The sequence below is a fragment of the Schistocerca americana genome, chromosome X (genome assembly GCF_021461395.2).
Source record: "Schistocerca americana isolate TAMUIC-IGC-003095 chromosome X, iqSchAmer2.1, whole genome shotgun sequence".
In the NCBI taxonomy this organism is placed as follows: Eukaryota; Metazoa; Arthropoda; class Insecta; order Orthoptera; family Acrididae; genus Schistocerca; species Schistocerca americana.
Window position 1 is genome coordinate 189,278,781 of NC_060130.1, and position 17,385 is coordinate 189,296,165.

The 17,385-nt window shown below is 42.7% G+C and overlaps 1 protein-coding gene across 1 annotated transcript in view; it reads right to left on the minus strand.

Moving 5' to 3' along the window:
• The window catches only part of LOC124556798 (WD repeat, SAM and U-box domain-containing protein 1-like), a 221,486-nt gene that overhangs the window by 19,671 nt on the left and 184,430 nt on the right, over positions 1-17,385 (minus strand). The window contains exon 15 of the mRNA XM_047130813.1: positions 6,044-6,153. Within this exon, the coding sequence (XP_046986769.1) occupies positions 6,044-6,153 (110 nt within the window). The remainder of the gene's footprint in view (positions 1-6,043; positions 6,154-17,385) is intronic.

A 17,385-nucleotide genomic window follows, 5' to 3' on the forward strand; every position in this document is an offset into this window, starting at 1 on the left:
CAATACTGGAAAGTCTGAAGATACATAACATTTTTATTGGACCCAAACATATTTCAGGGGGTGGGTTGGTGGTGGATTTTCCACAAGTCATTCTTAACCATGTGGTGCAGCTGCCCACTGAAGTGTCACTTCTTTGGCGTTTTTAATCAGTCCTGAGGCTGCAAATGCATGCAGTCCATTCCAGTGGACACTCCCTACTGGTGCTGTGCCCTGTGTATATTTGCAACATCAGGACTGATTGAGAAGTCAAAGAAGTCCCCCTCCCCCCCGAGCACAGGCCTCTTCTCACATATATTTTTTCATCCACTTGGTCAAGAAGGCTTGTGCAGTATCTACCTGTTAGTGTTGTGCCATTTTCAATGTAACTATTGTAACTCACAACATAATAAACACACCAGACAGCAGCTCCAGAACAAGTATATTTAACAATCTCACATGACAATAGTTCACAAACGAAATAATGTATGGTACGGCCACATGGCAACACAGGGACAGTACAGTTCTAGTTACCATAGTAAATAGTACAATGAGCAAGAGAAGACTGAGGCCAATCGACGGGTGGCAACTGCATACATAGACAGCATGTTGCAAGTGCACAGCTGCTGTGCACGGTCGCTCAGTCAGGGTGGCCATATTTCACACTGTTGGACACAGAGTGATTATCGGGTCATACGTGCTAGTCATGTGATGATGGCTGATGTTGGATATGCTAGCTGGTGCCCTATGTGTAGGTGGTAGCCCAGTGGGTTACCACATCTCTTCCACGAGGAAATGGCAAGCTGCACCTCGGCAAGTTGCTCATGCCCAGCTGGGCACTCAGGCAGTGCTCCAAAGCAGGCTGATGTCACTGGAAGCATCAGATGGTCCCTTTAGTTTTATTGGGCCCCAGTCAATACAGATGTGAGCATATGGCCAGATGATCCCTGGCCTGTGGTGCATTCAGAGTCTTGGTGACTCTGATACTGGTTGCGGAGGCCAGAGTATGTCCACATTGGGTACTGGAATGGGAAGGAGCTGGAGTGGTTGGGGTGGTGATAGTAATACAGCCCGATTTTCTTCCAACATCCAGTTTGTCTCAGGTGGCCTAACAGAGGGAGATCAGGGTGTGCCCAGGACTGGTGAAAAGGGCTGAGAACCAATGACAGGAACAGCTCGAGAGCATGAGGGGAGATAGCAGAGGGTCCAGCAGAAATGAAACGAAAGGGGGTGTCGCTGCCCCGTGTGTCCGCCAGAGGGCCTGGGGGTGGCAGTGGCCAGTCCCCTGCTCCAGGCAGAGCTGACTTAGATGGCATGTCAATGTCTGGTCCCCCACAGCCAGACTGAACATGTAGCAGCCCCACTGCTGCTGTATGGCAGCTGGAATCCAATTGTCCTGGCATCCAAAGTCCCATGCCCACATGCGGGTGCCCAGCCAGAAGCATGGAGACAGTAGCACACATGGCCTCACAGGCATTGGCAACGTAAGATGGAGGTGCATGTAGGGCTGATGGCCAGAGAGGAATTGTACTGGACTCTTCTCCCCAATCAGTGTCAACCTGTAGGAACTGGAAAAAGCATTAACGCATCATCTGCAGGCGGGTTGGTCACTTATTACTTCATCTGTGTTATGTTCACATGAGTATTTCGGCCTCAGCACTTGATTCAGGGTGGAAAGGCAGACACAGCAGGTGCTGAATGCCATTTCTCAGCAAAAACCTGGGACAGAAACTGTGGTTCACTGACAAACACCAGTGTGAGTGGAAGTCGTTCAACAGCAAAAATTCTGCTAAGGGCTGCAACTGTAGCCTCCATACTCGTGGAGCACGTAAGGAAAGTTGGAAAAGTTGACACGAACGCCCTCCTACGGGTGTGAGGCGTTGGCCAGGGTGAGAACGTTTGGTGTGGAGCCGCTTGTTGTTGTTCACACTGATGGCAGGATTAGCCAGTGGTGGAGAGGAAAGTAATGCCACAATGGGCTGGAGTCCAAACTGGGAATGTGGTCTGGCCAGTGCTTTTCTATGTACCCCCATATCTGTTGTAAGATGGTGTACTTGACCATGGTCGCAGCCACATGGATCCCCATAATGTGAAAAATGGCCTTGCCTGTCAAGTGCCTTCGTCCAGCTGGAAGCACAAACTCTCATCTTGGTTGAACTCTGGGTTGGGGTCCATTGGAGACGGGACATGGTGTCCATGTTGGTGTATTGAGTGGTATTGTGGAAGTAAACTTTGTAATTGCACATGCTGAGAGAGAGTGCCCAGTACTGGAGTCAGTGGGCACTTTTCCCAAGGTGGGGCAAGGAAGTGCAATGGCGGCTGAATACCTTTGTGAGAGATGTGTACTAGGTATTCCATCACTGAGTGAAGAAAACACAGGAAGATTTTTTGAGATTGCATTTGAGACCTGCAGTCTAGAAGGTGTGGAACAGCCACCGTAAGTATTCTTCCATTGTGGGCTCCATCACCACAATGTTGTCTTGATAATTTATGCACCCTGGAACACACCCTGCAGCAGTTACTCAACCTTTCAAAGATTGCTGGGGACTGATCACCCAGAAAACTAAGCATCTGAAATGATATAGTCAAATGGTTCAAATGGCTTTGAGCACTATGGGACTTAACATCTGAGATCATCAGTCCCCTACAACTTAGAACTACTTAAACCTAACTAACCTAAGGACATCACACACATCCTTGCCTGAGGCAGGATTCGAACCTGCGACCATAGCGGTCGCGCGGTTCCAGACTGAAGCACCTAGAACCGCCCGGCCACACCGGCCGGCTGATATAATCAGTGCAGCATTTGTACTACCAGTACTTTTTGTGATTCCTCATCCAGATGTAGTTGTGAGCAAGCTTTGAAGAAACTGACCTTCAAAAAATACTGGCCTCCCAAAAGAGCAGAGAAAGAGCAGAGAAAAGCTTGTCTCATTTTGGAAAGGAATAATTATTAATATTTGACTGGGAATTGACCATAAGATTAAAGTCTCAACCCAGGCGCAGTTTTCCTGATGGTTTCTTCACAATAATACAAGGTTTGTTGCCCACTCACTTGCTGAGATGAGTTCAATGACATTCAAGGCTGTCAATCTAGCTAGCTCATTGTTGACAGTATACTACAGTGCAAGGGTCACAGAGGAAGTGAGGGGGCCATAAAGTTCTTTGCTTTTTATAGACCACCACAAAAAATGTCAGGGTACTCCTAACTGAGAGTTTCCAATTCCCAAAATGGTACTTGTTCTGAGACCACATGGACAAAGTTATGGGTGACAAATACGAAAAGCAGAAAAAGTATAAAGGCCAGATACTCTGTATCCGGGCTGTGTACCACCAGGAAAGTGAGATGTCTTGTGACATTTTTGTATGTTGCTGTGACTGCGAGTTCTCCTTTGAGTGAAATGTGTTTGTTATATGACACCAAGCAGTGACCTGTGGATAGAAGGGGCAATTCTTCCATCTGGAGAAAGTCTGAGAGTTTAACAGATTCACTGGTGTCAGCCTGTAGCTGAACCTGTATATTGCACAAAGTGAGCATGATGCTCAGTTCCTTAGGTGGAACCGCTGTGGTGCGAGACTCCACAAAAGCACATTAATGTTGATTAAGTCCTGTTGAGGGTAGTGTTTTTTGTCCAGAGCATGACAGACAGACTTGAGATGTCCTTCCTTCTGGCACATCTCGCACTTTGCCCACTTGTCTGGGAAATCATCTGTGACATGCATTCAAAAAAAAGACCTGGCACTACAGAAACGAGCACCAGTCAGAGGGCCGAGACTTCTTTCCTTGTTCGTGAGATGTAGCTGAAGTGTGGTTGTCTTTGTGCTCTACTGTTGCCGCATTTGCTGTGACAGCAAAGTTGGATCCCTCTCCCGGGTCTGATACAAAGGCTGCCACCTCATCCCACAATTCTAATTGACGGTCTGCAGCCTGGGAAACTTTGAAGGATTGGGCCCATTTTAACATGTGCTCCAAAGTAGTAACCACAAATTGTAGAGCTTTCTGGGGTTCCTCCTTATCGGTGCTGCCAGAATGGCTGAGTCCCTAATCATCCCCTCTGCATATGATTCCTTATTTACCGGAATCACAGAATGACATTTCCATCTGAGTCCCTTCAGTTTAGTCACCCCTGCTCAGTACAACCGGTCTGGCTGTTTATGACACTGATAAGCTTCCACACAGGATGCAAAGACATGGCAGTGTCAGTGAAAGTAGGTAGGTAATGGAGCACCTATTTTGTCAAAGGTCAAGTGTGCCGGATCCACGAGAGCGGCCAGTTTGCGCAAAAGTTGATATGTGCTGGGTGAGATACATGACAGGATAAGTGATTTTACCATAGCTGGATCTGTTACCCAACATGCAGCAAAGCACTGCTGGAACCTCTTCTTGAATACTTTCCACTCTTGTACCATCTCATCGTAAGGTGGGAAAGGTGGCAGATTTGTAGCCAACAGCTGGGAGAGCAACATGAACACACAAGACTTTCTGACATTTCTGTCTCTAACTGCCACTGCAGAAACTTTGGTGACATGTCTTCCAGCATCACACCCGGTAAGGTAGCCTCTTGCGCTGAGTCTATAGTTACATAATGGACATGAAAAATGCCCATGATCACCACCAATTATATTGATACACATAAAGAAATAAAATACAAAAAGCAGGAGACAGCACCTTCAGAACAAGTATATTTCATGATTTCACAGAACAATAGTTCACAATGGATGCAATGTATGGCATAGCCACATGGCAAGAAAGTTACAGTAGAGTTCTAGCTAATGCAGTAAATAGTACAGTGAGCGAGAGTAGATTGAGGGCAATAGTCGGGCAACGATTGCATACATAGATGGCATGTTGCAGGTGGAGCTGGGAGGCACCTACACACCCATTTTGTGCAGTTGCTCATCGACGTTGTCTCCCATTTGCGGCCACTCTTTGTATTAGTGGACGTGGAGTGACTGTCACGCCTTATGTTCCAGTCATACGATGACGTCCAATGTTGGCTGGTGGCCGAAGTCTATGTGGTAGCCCTGTGGGTTACCATGGTAAACAATACGAATAATGCCATTAGCATCCCAGGAAACACTAGCAATTACCTTTAGAGCAGATGAAATCGATTTCACCTATTCTTGTGGAGGTCTACAGCTTCTACTGTCTACTCTGATTGCTGCAGTGGTGGATCAATGTCCCACCCATACATTCCAACTGCTACACAAAATAAGCTGGACTTTTTTTAAACAGTCTGTAACACTGACTTTTCATGTTTACTTTTGGTCAGCGTTCAAAAAAATCTAACACTGATCTTGTGTAAAGATTTATCATTGATAATACAGCATGTTTGTAGTGTTTCTTTTAATACACTTATAGTGTCAGCTGTTTCATCTTTAATTACTGTTCATTCAATACCATACTATGCACTACCACAGTGGTTTCATCTATGCTTGCAATCTTACAGTGTTCTTCGTGTCGATTATCTTATGGAAATGTACAGTCACATTTGAAATCAGCTACCTTTTTCTTCATTGTCGAAAATGAAGTAAAAGACTTCTCATAAGCTTTCACCAATTTTTGATGACATTTCAAACTAAAGCAAACAAGTTTGTGATGGTGCTTAATTCCAGTTCATCTACTCAATGAAACTACTTTAAAAGGTCTTATACACCAAACTATGGTACAGACTAAATTGAAACATGATTAATGGTATGACATGTAGTAACATAACAAAATTTCAGCAGTATAAAACTCATCTAGGATGAGAACTTTTCACCTTGTTCTTGAATACGACATGGCTGTTGCTTTTGCCATAATTTGACTTACTAGCACATTACTTTTTACTTCTACAACCAGAATGACCATCACTGTCAGTAAAAGTTTCTGAAACTGTTGTTCTTCCTCTGTAAGCAACCACAATTCCACTCAAGATTATTGCTCCCACTACTACTACTATTAGATATTAACCAAGCACATGTTATTGCATGTGGTAAAGCAGTATTTTCCAAACATATTGATTAATATGACATAAGTACTTATGGCAGCAATATACCAAATGTATGTATATATAATGTAACATACCTTCTTCTTCTGTTTGCAAATCCTTTCTGTTATAAATGATTCAGTAACATAAGACTGCATTACCAGGCCCTGAGGCAACTGCCAAACAATAAGTCTCCGGTCAAGGGAACCTAAAACATTACACAGGCTCATATTCCACAATGCACATTTTAAGCAATATACACTCCTGGAAATTGAAATAAGAACACCGTGAATTCATTGTCCCAGGAAGGGGAAACTTTATTGACACATTCCTGGGGTCAGATACATCACATGATCACACTGACAGAACCACAGGCACATAGACACAGGCAACAGAGCATGCACAATGTCGGCACTAGTACAGTGTATATCCACCTTTCGCAGCAATGCAGGCTGCTATTCTCCCATGGAGACGATCGTAGAGATGCTGGATGTAGTCCTGTGGAACGGCTTGCCATGCCATTTCCACCTGGCGCCTCAGTTGGACCAGCGTTCGTGCTGGACGTGCAGACCGCGTGAGACGACGCTTCATCCAGTCCCAAACATGCTCAATGGGGGACAGATCCGGAGATCTTGCTGGCCAGGGTAGTTGACTTACACCTTCTAGAGCACGTTGGGTGGCACGGGATACATGCGGACGTGCATTGTCCTGTTGGAACAGCAAGTTCCCTTGCCGGTCTAGGAATGGTAGAACGATGGGTTCGATGACGGTTTGGATGTACCGTGCACTATTCAGTGTCCCCTCGACGATCACCAGTGGTGTACGGTCAGTGTAGGAGATCGCTCCCCACACCATGATGCCGGGTGTTGGCCCTGTGTGCCTCGGTCGTATGCAGTCCTGATTGTGGCGCTCACCTGCATGGCGCCAAACACGCATACGACCATCATTGGCACCAAGGCAGAAGCGACTCTCATCGCTGAAGACGACACGTCTCCATTCGTCCCTCCATTCACGCCTGTCGCGACACCACTGGAGGCGGGCTGCACGATGTTGGGGCGTGAGCGGAAGACGGCCTAACGGTGTGCGGGACCGTAGAACAGCTTCATGGAGACGGTTGCGAATGGTCCTCGTCGATACCCCAGGAGCAACAGTGTCCCTAATTTGCTGGGAAGTAGCGGTGCGGTCCCCTACGGCACTGCGTAGGATCCTACGGTCTTGGCGTGCATCCGTGCGTCGCTGCGGTCCGGTCCCAGGTCGACGGGCACGTGCACCTTCCGTCGACCACTGGCGACAACATCGATGTACTGTGGAGACCTCACGCCCCACGTGTTGAGCAATTCGGCGGTACGTCCACCCGGCCTCCCGCATGCCCACTATACGCCCTCGCTCAAAGTCCGTCAACTGCACATACGGTTCACGTCCACGCTGTCGCGGCATGCTACCAGTGTTAAAGACTGCGATGGAGCTCCGTATGCCACGGCAAACTGGCTGACACTGACGGCGGCGGTGCACAAATGCTGCGCAGCTAGTGCCATTCGACGGCCAACACTGCGGTTCCTGGTGTGTCCGCTGTGCCGTGCGTGTGACCATTGCTTGTACAGCCCTCTCGCAGTGTCCGGAGCAAGTATGGTGGGTCTGACACACCGGTGTCAATGTGTTCTTTTTTCCATTTCCAGGAGTGTAGATGCATAACAGAACTACATCATGCCTACACAATACACAACTAGCACTTTTAATTATTTATGGCTCTTTAAATAGCCTACAACTCCCAAACCACTTGACTTTTTCCTCACTGGATTGTACAAAATATTTTCTTACATGAATTACACTTAATTGTACATATTATTTTATTTACTAGTAAGACATATTGTCCTTAATTTATTCATGTACATTCATCAGAGACTCTTTTGCTCAGTACATATGCTGTGGGGTTCTAAAATTGAATTATAAACACACATGATGCACAAAAGGTGATACAGTTCATTTTGTTTACATACAAATCATTAAAATACATACACAAATGAAACAAAGACCTACTCTCATAAGCAGTAGACATAACTGCTTAATTCAGTGAAATACACTAACGGAAAATTTTAAAAAATGAATATACCAATAAACACACAACAGAGAAAAACCATGTTTACACATGACACTGATAGAGAGTAGTAATTAATTACTTAATTAATGCTACCAGGCAAGATTAGGGTCTTCAGGTGTCCTTTGAGACTGTGTCACACTTACCACTGCAACTGCATAGTTCAACAACAATGACGACAACAACAACAACAACAACAACAACTGCTACTACTACTACTACTACTACTACTACATGTTGATTAACAGTTCCAACACCAGCAGAAGATTGCAAGTCTCAATGGAGGAGAAGGTGGATGCTCAAAGTGTTTTCCAGGTTACAGGTGGCTTACGATTTCTGTTCCACATGTTATGGGCAGCCTTAGCAAACATGTTAATGAGTATAAAATTCAAACCCACTAAAACTTAGAGAGGTAATAAAAGAAGATTCAGAAAGAAAGATGCAGCCTGGGGATTGCCAGGGCACCTCAGGAGCTGTTGCTGCAGCTGCAAAATACAAGTTGTTCCTGGTGAAAAGGATTGCAGAAAGCCTCCCATCAGGTCATTCAAATCAGATATTGTTACACAAGAACATCATCTAACATCTCCTGTTCACACTCAGTAATGATCTCTAGGCATTTTGGCTGGATCACATTCAACATTGGCCCTGATGCCCCCCCATCAAGGCTGGCAAACCACGAGTGTATACATGAAATGGGCCAATGATCTGAATGGATTTATTTTGCAATGGTACTACTAAATCAAGATAAATGTGCAATTTAGCAAGCAGTATCTTTCTCAAAGTCACACAACAGAAGGTAAGGTGCTATTGTACTAAGGAATTCAATATGAAAATCGGCACTGCTGGATCTGAGAAGATGCTGCTTGAAACAGTCAAATCACGAATTACATATAGGAGGGAGTTATACCTCTGAATACAACACAAGATCATCATGCAAATAAACAATGACTTACAAAACATCACAAACTTTGCAATTTTAATGGCACCGGACGATGAAAAACTGAAAATCACAGTACAGACATTATAACAGCAGTCATGAAATTTAGAGGACCTTGGACTACTTGGGGATCATGGATCCCAATAAACAACACCTCCAGAAAGCTCATAGAGAGTATTCATATTTTGAATAGCAACATTCTGCCAAACTACCTGTCCTTATATGCACATAGCTTTGATGACATTCACACAGCAATAGTGAGATTGGTAGGTGGGATGATAGTGCTAACACATGAACAGCATATTCATTCAGACTATGCACCATTATACAAAAGTCAGCTCATAAATAACACAGAACATCTGAGAAAGCATGCAGGGTAAGTACATTAGTTTATCAATGGAAATAACAGCGAAAGGGTCATGAAACACATCACCAGAATACAAAAACAAACATATACTCTATAATCCAGATACTCAACAAGCTCTAACAAATAGACACATTGAAACAAAAATTTCATGTCAAGAGCAAGCCGGCACGGTAGCTCAGCGTGTTCGGTAAGAGGGCTGCTCGGCCTCTGTAATAAAAAAAATGAGTAAAGGGATCAATGACCAACTTGAATGGATGTCTTGTGACATCCACAAAAAAAAAGGAGGAGCAGAGAGAGAGCAAGAGACTGAAGTGGTATACAGAATCCCAAGATAGGAAGCAATAGGACAACTTGTTCAGTATCACCCTAAACAGTATTATCAACTACTAGCTAAATCAACCAACAAGTGGCATGAACTCCTAGACTAACACAAACTCAAATACTCTTGTCACCTTTTGGAATGAGCTGAACTAACGTAAAGTTCTTGGGTTTCCAGCTGGGTGAATTCATGGAAATCACAGGAAATTTCAATTAATGTCACTCTCATCATTATCTGAGAAAGTGTTGAAATGGTATCTAGGTCACCTTTGTTTGGACAATGCCACACAGCAGTTCCCTCCCTCCTAGTGCCACAAGCTGAGTGGGACTGGATGGAAAGAGCCACACTCAAACCTCAGTATGGTCTCTTAAAACCCACTGGCTCTGTACAACATTCTGATACATTTGACATCACACATATGACATCTTCTGAGCAGTTCTCAACAACTGCCAGATTTTCTTTCTGACCAATGTAAAAGTACATAGCAAGCTCCAAACAGCACTGCAGAACTCAGAATTGTGTGCGTTCGATGTTAAACAGCCCACACACACACTGAATGCAGCAGACACCAGATGTGCACAGTCCTACTGGATCCTTGGAACTAAGAATATGTGTCTCAATCTTCTGTGGTCACAAGATTGTTTTAAAATTTTGCTTTTTCAAAATACTTGGTAATTTGGCTGTCGGTGGTCTCTCATATTTCAGAAAAGTTGTTGCATGTTCTCTTGTTAATTTATTTCAATTGTGCGTGTTGCTCACATTGCTCTCTTAATTTGCGTACTGCAGTAGCCATTCCATCAGGAGACCTCTCTTGAGGTGCAGACCTCCCTGGTCACTTTTCGCCTGTGGTCACGATTTCACAAAACTGTACTGCACTGGAATGGGTAGCAGCAGTGGAAGCATACAAATACAGATCCATATATACACAGTATGCTAACATGTCTTCTTTCTTTTTTGTAGGTAGATAGCAAGATGGGAGACAGCTATCTTTCTCCCTTCTCATGATGAAGTTAGTGCCCTCTTGGACGGATAATACTGATGTGTATAAATTTATCTCAGCCCTCCCAGCCAAGTGACCACACAATGAAGTTATCATCTATGAGGGCATGCTGAAAAGTAATACCTCCGAATTTTTTAGGTGAAAACTAAAACACATTTTATTAATATTCTACATCTTTATTCTTCATGTCATTTCTCAACATTGTTACCCTGGTGATGAACATATTTCTCACAACGAGAGACCAGTTTGTTAACACCGTCACTGTAGAATGTTCGACTTTGTCAACAGTGTCACAACCTCGCCTCTTTTTCCACTGCTTCATCACTATCAAAATGATTTCCTTGAAGGTGTTCTTTAAGTTTTGGGAACAGACGAGAATTGGATGTGGCAGTGAACTCTAGGTGTATGACTGTTGAAGGTGTTGAAGTGCTCGTATATGGTCTGGCATTGTCATGCTGAAGCGCAGAGTGCTCCTTGTGTGGAAAAACTTTTCAAAATCAAAACTTGATTACACCATGTTCTTTCTCATGCACAAACATAGTTACATTACACACTGGCACATTACACACTACAATTTGAAGTTCCATAGTGGCAGATGGCTGTACATTTGTCGACATGAAAAATAAAGATGCAAAAAGTTAATAATATTTGTTTCATTTAAAAAACTAGGAGTTTTCACATAAAAAATTTGGAAGTATTACTTTTCAGCACACCTTTGTACATATCTGTATATGTGTTTGGCTTTCAGACCTGTGTTCTCAATGACAATTTCCTCAATACGCTGCACGCAGGGATGGGCTACTGCTGGTGACATGGGGGGGGGGGGGGGGGGGGGGGGGGCTATTGTCACACTGTTCACATGCCCAAAATAAAACCTACCACACGGAAAGTAAGTGGTGGTGAGAGTGCATTTGGAATGTAACTAGACATCTTGTGCCACTAATGTCAGTGATTCTTTTCAAGCCATTCTGATACATGACATTATGTAGAAGCTCTCCAGTATATCCCCATTGTCAAATTAGATGATTTCATAAACGCACATAGGTTCTTCATATAGAGGACAAAGTGCCCCCCACTAACATTTTCAGTAATTCGTCAATACACACAATGGCAAATTGATGGTCTTTACTTTACACCAACTTAGAAAACCACACCAAAACAAGATACTGTCAAAAGAGACCATTAATAATATGTCTGTGGAAGCCTGAAAATTATCACAATGTTAAAATTGCTAAAACTTAATGTCAAAGCTGCAGAATTTGGAATGCTTCACACCCTTCGGGAAGATAAAGATACTACAGCACTATCAGCAAATAAAGACAATGTGACAGTTCTATTTTGTGCCTCTGAGTATGTGTAGAAAATTTCCATGTTGCTGCAGGACCCAGCACACATGGTACTCACAGAAGATGTGCTGTTCGACATGAAGAAGACTATTGCTCTTCTGAAGAACCCAGACCTGTCACTCAAACGGATAACATAACCACCACCTCGGGTACCAGCAAACCTTCACTTGCATGGGCTTCTGCAAGAGTCTGGTAGCAAATGCTGTCATCTCACTGGCATATGGACTGACTAAATATCTGGCAGAATTACAGAAACCTTCAGTGGGGCATGATGTTCATCACTCACTCACTAACTTTCTTTGTGGTGGGACTTATTGCAAGTAAGTGGGCATCATGGCTAAGGGATCTGCAATGGCACTGTGAACAGTAAATCTCTACACAGAGCAGTCTGAAGAAATTGTAATTGAGACCGCATGCTTCAAACTTGAGTATCTCTATAAATATGTAGATGAAATCTTTGTTGTGTCTACACATGGTAGGGATCACTGGATGAACTTCCTGGACACATGAACTCTATCCATGAGGACATAATATTCATCATGCAGGTAGAGGGAGTTCTTTGATGGTTCAAATGGCTCTGAGTACAATGGGACTTAACATCTGAGGTAATCAGTCCCCTAGACTTAGAACTACTTAAACCTAACTAACCTAAGGACAGCACACACATCTATGCCCGAGGTAGGATTCGAACCTGAGACCGTAGCAGCATCGCGGTTCCAGACTGAAGTGCCTAGAACCGCTCGGCCACAACGGCTGGGGAAGTTCTTTGATATTTGAGTGTGGAAGAAGCAAGACAGTATATTCGGTCACTTTATATACCTTAGGCCAAAGCACACATACAGATCTACATCTGCATGCTTGCAGTTGCCGCCACCCATTCAAAAACAGTACCACTTTGAGAAATCTTTTCCACATAACACAGGCTATAATTGACCACAAAAGATTTTGCATCAAACCACACCAACTGAGGGAGGTCTTTTGGAGGACTGGTTACAGTGGTCCACAAATTAAGAAGACAACATGTACAACATGCAGAATCAAAATAACTCACGATGAGAGCAAGGAACTGGCACTTTTGAAATATATCAAACCATTGACAACCAAGTTCACAAGTATTCTGAAGAAACACAATGTTAAAACAGTTTTTACACCACCACAGTAGATTAGAGATCTAGTTGGCTTTGTCAAGGTTGTAGTGATGCTCTTCATATCTGATGTCTATTGCATTCAATCTGAGTATGGTCAGAGCTACCTCGGGCAGCCACAATGCTTAGCTCTGCAGTGCTGCTGGTAGCATGCCAGATCCATGAAATGGACCTGGCCAACTAGCTAGTTGGCTGTGTAAGCTACAACCTCACAGTATGTTGGATTGGCAACTGCTAAGGTTACAATATAGGCTCTTCTGTAAATTCTAAAAATTATTATATGCAGTAAAAGTGAAGATGTCAGTTGGCAGTAATCATCAAAGTATATGTTATGCCTTATAGAAAATGTTGTGTTATTATGATATGCTCCTACAAATTTCGAATAATTTGGACTGAGGATGGTCGCACAAGATTTCAATATTTACAACTTATGCTGTCATTCATCCAGAATATATTGGCTAAGATAAAACCTCATTTCCTATATGACATAAATACAGGGCCATCTATGGTTTTTGTGCAAGGAACTATGGCATATGCTAGCTTCTGGTGCATCAGATGGGGTCTAGGAAAACTATTTCTAATGTGTGCATGTTTCCTGGTTTTTGTGGAAACAACTTCTGTTTTGTCAGGCAGTCTTCCATTTAAATTCCCCCCATTGTTGTTTACCTGCCAAAGCGCAAACAGAAAAATCAGTCATTCACATACTTCATAATGATAAACAGCCCACTTCAACGGAAAAAAAAAGTTTCTTACTCATAGATTTCAGAAAAGAAAAATAATAAAGCCTGACTTGTCTTTGCCTGGACACGCTTCAATGCTTCTTAAAACCGCTGTTGGGCAAATGTGTCTATAAATACTACTTGAAACTGTAACCAGGTGGAATATACCTTAAGTAAACTAAACAGTTCGTCCAGAATAACTGACAACATGTTACCCACAGAACAAATACTTTAGTAAATAAATGTAGTTTTATACTTTACTTAAGTATGTGCTCAAATTACTACTGACATTAAGGCATAATTGCAATCAACATCTGAGAGATGGATGAAAATGTGACAGTACATCGATGATATGCCACTGCATGATGTGGCGATCCAACAGCACATACTGTCTGGCAGAGTTCAGGCTTCATGATAAACTGCATCTTTCAGTGTTCCCCATACAAAGTAATCAAGAGGAGTCAAATCAAGAGACCTCCTCAGCCACTGTACTGCAGCATTCCATCGTATCCAATGGTCAGGAAACTTTTCGTTTAGTATTTGCATTGCATCACGGTAAGAGTGAGCTGTGTAGCTGCAGTTTTGGAATCACATACACTGTCGCTTGTCCAGTGGCACCTCTTCTAGAAGAACATGCAGAACGTTTGTAAGAAAGTGTGCATATGTATTTCCATTTAACATCCTTGGGATGAAGTAAAGTCACACATTGGAATTTCTTACAATGCTGTACCATAGGTTTACATTTCACGGTTATTGCTGTTGTACCTGATGAAACCAGCACGCATTTTCAGCGCCCAGTTGTGCATATTACATAAATTTACATTACCATGGTTTGTAAATTTTTCTTCTTTGGTAAAGAGCACACAAGTTGGAGAAACACAGTATCCATATCTCAAGCAATGCAGAGCAACCATCAAAATTCTATATGACTTTTGAAATCACGTCCTCCAAGTGCTGATGGAGTGATGGATGGTAAAGGCAGAATTTATGTCAATGCAAGATGAAAATGACACTCCTCTGGCTGATCCCACATTCCCAGGCACTTTTTCTTGTACCACCATTCGCCGTATAAATGTAGCACATCTTACCTCTCCACATTGATTTACACGCTTTCATGTAAATAATGATGAAGCAGAAATGACCTGCCAAAAGATGACACACCTTTTGCTAGTTCTGCATTGCAGACAAGTAAAGTCAGAACGCTTGATACGACATAGCCTAGCATGAGCACGTTTACAATGCGACATTAATTCTGGCTGACTTACCTTCTAATTCTAGAATATTTCTCAGATTCTTTTGTGAAAAATTTCAACCTCAACATTAACAAGCATTATATCACTGTACTTGTCTTTCCAAGCAATTTTGGATGCCATTAAAAAAAAAGTATATAATTCTATTTTTTTCTTTTTTTAAAATCATACTTGCTTCAATAATTTGCTCAATGCAAGAGTTAAGACTCTTTATCAAACACCAAAGTACATGCTTCTTACAATACTAGAATTTGCCAAAAACCTTGTTTCAATACCTGGAACCATTTATGAAATAAAAGGGCTGTTATGTCTTGCGTGACTCACCCAGTATAGAGGATCTATGTAAGGGAAGCAAACTTAAGGACAATATTATAGAAAGACGAGAAGAAGTACATGAAGATGAGATGGGAGATACAATACTGCAAGAAAAATTTGACAGAGCACGGGAAGATTTAAGTGGACACAAGGTCCCAGGAGTAGATGATATTCTCTAGAATTATCAAGATCCTTGGGAGACCGAGCCACACACACACACACACACACACACACACACACACACACACACACACACACACAAAAAAAAACCCTTTTCCAGAGGGTATGCAAAATACAAAATATGTGAGACAGGCAGAATACCCACAGACATAGTGAAGAATGTAATAATTCCAGTTCCAGAGAAGGCAGGTGCTGGCAGGTGTGGACCTTACTGAACCACCAGTTTTAATAAGTCATACTTGCAAAATATTGACATGATTTATTTTCAGAATAATGGAGAATTTTGTAGAAACTAACCCTAAGGAAGACCATTTTGTGTTGCAGAGAAATGTAGGAACATTCTCACTATATCTATCTTCAATCTATCCATTTCTCTTTTTAAATTTTCTAACCTACCTGCCTGATTTAGGGGATAACATCCCATATTTTGACCCACAGGATGCCAGTTTTGTTCCTCCTGATGACAATATCTTCCTGAGGTGTCCCTGCCCAGACTTCTGAATGCAGACTATTTTACCTACAGAATATTTTATCCAAGATGATGAAATCATCATCTAACCATACAGTAGAGCTGCATGACCATTGACAAAATAACGGCTGTAGCGTCTCCTTTCTTTCAGCTGTTCGCAGTATCAACACAGAAGGCAATCTTTGCTGATGTTACAAGACCAGATCTGTCAACCGTCTAGCCTGTTGCTCCTGCAGCTACTGAAAAGGCTGCTGCCCCTCTTCAGAAACTACATAATTGTCTGGCCTCTCCACATATACACCTTTACTGTGGTTGCATCTATGGTACAACTATCTGTATTGTTGACGCATGCGAGCCACCCCACTGTGGCACAGTCCATGTTTCATGGGGAGCACTTGAACTTCAACAGAGTCATATAAACTGCAGGCCTCATGACTAGACCAGAGTTAGTTGGATGGAAATGATTTTTCAAGGTTTTTTTTTTTTTTTTTTTTTTTTTTTTTTTTTTTTTTTTTTTTTTTAATTGGATATAGGCCAGACAGGTATCCTTCATGCTGTGACAATTTGTGCTTCATGGGTTTCAATAATTCAAAGTGGCATGTTTTAGATGGTGTATGAACCATGTACAGAGCATGAAAATGTGTAACCAATAATGACTGTATTTGCTTGATAAATAGATGGTCTGATGTTTTAGATACTGTACTTTTTTAGGAAGAATTGTAGATGTACAATGGTGGTAACACTTTCTAACTGAATTTCAGTTAGAATGTGTTGTTGGCTAGCAGGAGACTTGGTGGGTCTTCTAAAGAATTACCCAAGATATTTGACATCAGGTCAGCTGCATATCCAGACCCCTGCCAGTGCCAAATATCGATTTGTGTTACTTACAGTGTTAGAAAGGATCATCAGGACTCACTTGCAAGAAGCTAGGTGATGAGCAACAATGCTACTAGCCAGCCTCCCTCATACACACTGGCACCACACAGTGTGCCTCTGTTATTGTAACAAAAGATAACAACCAGAGAGATGAACAGCGTAAAATTGTGTTCAGTGATTAGAATGGATCCTCCCTCGGTATCACTGATGAAAGAGTGTAACTGTGGCATTGACCAGCAGAGTGACAACTACCAGAGTTTATTAGATAGTGACACACAGGACCAATTTCATAATTCATGATGTTGGGAGCTGTAACCTACACTGACAATACACTCTTGATGCTTGTTGAGGGAACACTTGTCGCTGTAGGTTAAAATTAGAACATGATTCAGCCCACTATGTTGCTGTCTGTCTGTGTGCAG